At 48.9% G+C, this 6,030-nt stretch overlaps 1 protein-coding gene across 1 annotated transcript in view; it reads right to left on the bottom strand.

Annotated features, from left to right (window-relative positions):
- Nucleotides 1-2,579: 2,579 nt before the first annotated feature.
- Nucleotides 2,580-6,030, bottom strand: part of SIN3A (SIN3 transcription regulator family member A) — a 34,314-nt gene continuing 30,863 nt past the window's right edge. The window contains exons 20-21 of the mRNA XM_075713767.1: nt 5,718-5,925; nt 2,580-3,222 (exon numbers count right to left, since the gene is read on the bottom strand). Of these exons, the coding sequence (XP_075569882.1) occupies nt 2,992-3,222; nt 5,718-5,925 (439 nt within the window). The 3' untranslated portion in view covers nt 2,580-2,991. The remainder of the gene's footprint in view (nt 3,223-5,717; nt 5,926-6,030) is intronic.

The following is a 6,030-nucleotide window of genomic DNA, read 5'->3' as shown; positions in this document are numbered from 1 at the left end:
GCGTGTCCCGGGAAATGGCCGGGCCTGCCTGGCTGCACCGAGGCGTCCGCGGGTGGCGGGCCCTCACCGTGCCCCTGAGGAACGGCCTTGTTCGCCCCTTCCCCCGGTGGGTCTGGAAAGGCGCTCCCGGGGACGGCGTTACTCACTCTGCTGACTCCCCTCCCTCCCGGCTTCAGGAGGAGAATAAACAGCTAATTACTACCTCCAGCCACAGCGAAACGCTGCGTGTTTTAGTAAGCTAACTGGAAACCAGAGGCAGAACCTGAGCAGAGGTGTGAGTCTTGTCTCTCAGTCTAAGCAATCCTGCACCCGCTTCTTGTCCTCCCTATCCCCATTTTCCCTCAGAAGCACCCCAAAATTACATCGTGTATGATCAGGAAGGAAGAATCTGTAACACAATGATTAGCCCTGATATTTTAATGGAAATACTGCACTACAATCAAGTTTACAACATTTGTATAGAAATCACATGGATTGTGGGCCGAGGATCACATTACAGAATACAAAAAGCAAGTTCAAATAAAAAGGAAAAAAAACCCCAAACCTCTGCTATTGTACAGGCTGGGAGCAGAGCTGGGATGTCAGACGGAGGGAGGGTGGCCGGCCGCGGAAGGCAGAGATCTCCCCGCGGCGTATCCCGGGGATCCGCGCCAGCCCCCCTTGCGCTCAATGACATGCAGGCACAGACTCCTGGGACAAGACACCCACCAAGCAGCAGCAGCAGCTGTTACTTCTAAGCTGGTCAAAAGTCTAAATCACCCAAGATTTTTGATTCCAGATCACCTTGAGCATACAACAGGAAAAATAAGGGGAAAATAGAGGGCGGGGGAGCACGCATGAAACCTTTGAAATGGAAAAGGACATGCAAGAGCCCCTTCCCGCCTGGTTAGAGCAAAGGAGGAGAAATGAGACGGGTAACTTATTGCTGGCAAACTGTGAATATTCCCCGCTGGGCTCTTCCCTCTCTTTCCCTCTCTCCATAGGAGGCTCCCGTTCAAGATCTGCCTGCTGTACATTGGCTGCCAATGAGTTAGTGGCCCCTCGGGGCTGCACGCTTCCACCCCGGCTCTCCCGGCTGCAGAGGGGCCGGTGAGGCACGCGTCCCCCTCCAGACCCGCTCCCCAGCCTCTCCCCAGCTCTCTGCCTGCGGAAGGGAGGGGAGCTCCGGTGCCGGGAGGAGACGACCTGCTGTCTTGAAAAAAATCAATCCCTGGTAGAGGTTTAAGCAGCAGCAAAGCCCTGTTCACAGCTCCCCAGCCAGGGGCAACGGAAGCTGTTTTGGGTGCTTAGGACTGGCAGCGTGGGTTTGTGCAAGGAAAGCTGCCTCCTTTGAGGAGGAGAGACAGTGCAGTTGTGTCTGTCGTGGCTTACGAAGTCCGTACTGACTTCTCTTTTTAAAATCAGAATCTTCCCCTGTGTTTTAAATATCTGCCAGTGCTAAACTTCTATACTTAAAAAAATATATATCCCATATGTGGATTTCACTAGTGAAATGCACCGAGACCCACCCCACCCCCTCACCTTTCTCTTGCACGCACACACGCACCACACACAAACACACACACAGAGCACCTCTGTCAAATACTGGTTTGGTACTTCAAATGATGTTTTCTCCAATACTGAGAGGGAAAAATACATCAGCACAATCAACCCTAGCTAAGTAGCTCAGCAACACTTCCCAAAAGTGAAGGTCCTTGGAGCTGGAAGACTAGGTGGGTAAAAATTACCCACCAGGAAAAACAAAAATTTTAAAAAAATTAAAATTATGTAATATATATTTCTATATCTTAACAGACTGCTTATACCTCGGTTGTGTTAACCGTAAAACGCACACACTGCCTCTGCTTTTTCCTCTCAGATTGTGAAGCCAATCATATAAAATGGTGGGATGTGCGCCCCCTCCCCCCGCCCCCTTCCCCACCCCAAAAACTGCATGCTGCATGGTGCCTTTCAGACCAGGAACAGGGCTGTGGGTGAGCGAGTGTCTTCCTCCAGTTAAGAACAAAGACATTATTTTTATTTACAAAAAAAGGAGAAAAAAGTTTCCACACAAAAGCACTACAATGATAACTCCCTTTGGTAAAAAGTGTAATAAATGTCTCCATCAGTCTGTCTGTCGGTACTAATTCTCAAGCCACCTGGTACTGTGGTACACAAGAAGCTAGTACAGTTATGCTAGCACATCAAGCATACTTCCTTTAATAAAAAAACCAAACCAAACCAAAAAATAAACCAAAAAAATTGACAATTTGTACATTTATTTACAAAAAAGGAGGGGAACATGTTAAAATCGTGTTGTTCTCTGTTGTGTGTGTGTACGTACATGTGTGTGAAAAGCTGGTGCATGGCACTAGGAGAGACTAGTAAACAAGCAGGTACAAAAAAAAAACCAAACAAACAAAAAAAACAGTTCCACTGGCACTAGAAAGGACAGACTGATCTGCACGGGGTGAGTCCAGCCTGGGAGGGAGGAGGAGGCGGTGAGAGGAACCCAGGGTCCGCTCCCGTGAGGCGGCGGCGGGCTGCCCCACGGCCCCGCGCAGGAGCCCCGCTGGCTGGCGGCAGCGTGAAGGGAGGAGAATCCGGTCGCGACAGGCACCTGGGGATTTCGGGACACATCCAAGCGGTCCGGCTGTGGAGAGCCTCCAGTTCTCTTCCCTCGCCGCTCAGGGCCTCTGGGGAGTCAAAGCCTCAACACTGCTGGTGTGTACGAGCTCGTTGTGTTTCTCTGGGATGGCTCAGTTCAGAGAAGGGTCCTTCCCGCCCTCCGGGGACACGGGCTGAAGTCAAAGGGCCGGCGGCCTGCGGTCCCAGCAGAGATCCGCGTCCCTACAGGGAATCCCGCTGGTGACAGGTTGTACCAGCCACGCACTAGTCAAGTGGCCATGTTACGGAGATACACAGTGAGGGGAGAAAGGCATCTTCCTCCTTTCATTGATGCGCGCACACACACACACATCTCCCGGGCTCTTCCCTCGCCCCAGGGGAGTTTTATGGTGTCTTGAATATTGTGCCGTATTTGACGCGGTACTTGTTAATGCTCACAAAGTGCAGGGTCTCTGTGTCACAGGTGGTGGTGCAGGGCACCAAGCCCTCCAACCCTTCGCCCATTAGCCACTTGTTTGTCTCGGCTGCCATTTCACGGGACACGTGCTCCTTGGTCCATTTGTCCACCCAGGCCTGGAACCGCTGGTGCAGCCTCTTGCTCACTCTTTCGTGGGACTACAGAAATAGGAAGAGGTGTTACAAAAAGGCAGCTTCATTCCCCCAAACCACAGTGTTACGCAAATCTTGGCTGCCAGTCGACACAACTGAGGGGATCAACAGCCAGAGGGAATTTGTAACACAGACACCAGCCCTTGCTAACAACAGAGGAAAAGCTCTGACAAAGGCCCCTGGGTCTCCTCTCCAAGGCAATTACGGTGGCAAAACAAACTCATCAGCACTACATCCCTTCTGCATTACCCAAAAGATGCTGCCTCCTCCTCCTCAAGCAGCCAAGAGACCCCAGATCAGGAAAGCCCTCCTCTCCCTAGCCCTCGGGATCTGCCTTTCGCCTCCTGCGGAGTGGCATGGTCCCAGGAGAGAGCAAGCTCAACATGAATTACACATGTTGAGGGACCCAACTGCTACAGAAAATTAAGTACCAGGTCAGGTCTAAACGGTCTGAGAACCACTGGCTTAACAGAAGCACCAGGAGAGGAAAAACTGCACACATCTTGAGTAAAAGCATCTGCTTAAGGAATGTAAAATCCAGGACAGATGGTTTAAAACCATGGCTTGAAAACCATCACCAGTCATAATTGAAAACAGCAAATATAATTAAGCCTCAAGATTAAAACTTACGTATTTTATTATTTGTTTTGCTCTTCTCCCAGAGACTTACTGCTTCTCAGTGTTAACTGTAAATCCAACAGATTTGTAGTTCAATGTAGCTTCTGCAACTCCTTCGGTGTACTTCAGTAACCGAGGGGCTATAATGCATGCTATAAAAGTTCAGTAATGTGACTTATGTTCCGATTCTCTGTGACAAACACTGGAACATAGTATCCTGTTTATGATACAACTTTGCCTTGAGATTTGTGCCAGTTGGATAGGATAAATAGAATTCAATCAGATTCCTCAGTATTGGCATTTTAAAGAGTCACTACTGAAATAAAACGCTCTCATCTGATGTAAAGTAATTTTGTCAAACATGACTAGTGAAATAAAACCATTGTTCGTATTTCATTAGCAAGGAAGAGATGGTAAGTAGTTGTTTTATAAGTCCAAATACATGACTAAAATGGAGCTGTGAAGGATGATTTACTAGGCAGGAAGCAGCATGCACCTCTCCCACTCCCTCATCTCCCAGTGAATTTTCTCAGTGATCAGTAGTTTGCTCAGAAAAGCAAATAATTAAATAAACCGAAAACAATCTCTGCAGCTACAGAAGAGACTACTGCTGACAGAGCCTCTCGTGTACCTCTGCTTCTAGTTGCTTAAGTCAGTAACTTTTGCCTGAATCTGGCAGGTTTCACTTTTTTTTCCCCCCACATTCTATGCAATGGCATTCTGCTTAACATTGTTTCAAACAGATTATAATAAAATTATAGTGAAGTATTTCAAACCTCAAGTCTAAATAGCCAGACTAGAACTGGAGTTTGCTGTTAAAGCTCCCTGGTTTCCTCTGTTGGATGGAAATACTCCCATAAGTAACTGAGTATCAAAGCGTTCAGAAGACCAAATCAGCTTTCTCCAACTGAACCCTTCTGAATTTGGCTGATCTGGAGTCACATGCTGTTTTCATCTTGAATAAACCCCAACCTTTATAGCTCAAGAACAGCTGGAGAGCTGACACTTCATTCCCCTCCTGTATCTCCGCTCTCCTGCCTCCCCACCTATCCCAGTCACCTCCTCCTCCCCCTGCCCCAACAGTTACTTTTGGCACAGAGAACCAAAAGCAAGTTTGAGTAACTTTAAACAGTCAAATTCCAATTTAAATCGTCAATCATAAGCATTGACTGCTAGATGTGAGATGTCGCAGACCCTTGGGTTCGGGACTTCCAAGCCCTGGAAAAATACCCATGCGGATTTTTCTGTATGGGTGACCTCACCGCTCCCACCCTTGCCACAAAACCAGCTTCTCCAGAGCTGCTGCGCATGTGGGCCATGCTCTGCTGTGCAGGAACGACCTGAGGACTCCCGCTCTCTGTGACTGTGGGGACAGGAAAAGATGAGGGGATGGTACCCAGAGGGATCCACAGGGACAGAAGGCATTTGATGCTCTGCACTCTGATTGATTCCTCTTTGGGGAAGCCCTGGAAGAACAGGTACTCTCACACATCACCACAAGAACATGCAGAAGACAGGTCTTCCCTAAAACAGGGGGAACACCACCCATGGGAAAGTACCTCCTGGAGGAAATTTGAGAGCTTACAGTCAAAACCACTGCCCTACCATAATAAAACTCTCTGGAGAGAAGGGAGGAGAGGTGGGAGGACGATGACAGTTAGAGGTGGAAGAAGAAAAGATTACATCTTCGGAATATTCAGAAGATCTTTAGTGCCTTGGGAAGACAAAATAGCACACCATGCTCCTGGCAACACAAAGACTGCTAAATGTTACTGATTGGGATCCCCAAGGACGTTTCATCTGACTCTCCCCATCTGACCTTTGGGAGCAGGGGGCCCCAGGAAACACCAGCTGCCAACCCCAGTCCTTCCGCTTGCTCCTACCTGCTGAGCTCGCAGCAGAGCAGTCCTCCTGTACATGTAATCCTCCGATTTGATCACGTACACCATCTTATAGGAGTTCAGTTTGAATTTACACTCCAGCTTGTCCAAGCTCTCCACGTTCTCCATGGACTTCTTACTGTTTCCCTCCTTCCCTTCCTTCTCCTGCTGCTCCCGACCACGCTGACACTTACGGATCCGCCTCAGATTCCTGCAAACCAGAAAACCCCTCTTGGAATTAGTGCTCACCCTCTAGCACAACTAGGCTGGACATAGCTGGTGGATCTGTGCTGGCTCCTCAAAAGCCTGGCAAACA

Source organism: Pelecanus crispus, chromosome 7 (assembly GCF_030463565.1).
Source record: "Pelecanus crispus isolate bPelCri1 chromosome 7, bPelCri1.pri, whole genome shotgun sequence".
Classification (NCBI taxonomy): domain Eukaryota; kingdom Metazoa; phylum Chordata; class Aves; order Pelecaniformes; family Pelecanidae; genus Pelecanus; species Pelecanus crispus.
This window is presented reverse-complemented; position numbering and strand designations above follow the sequence as displayed.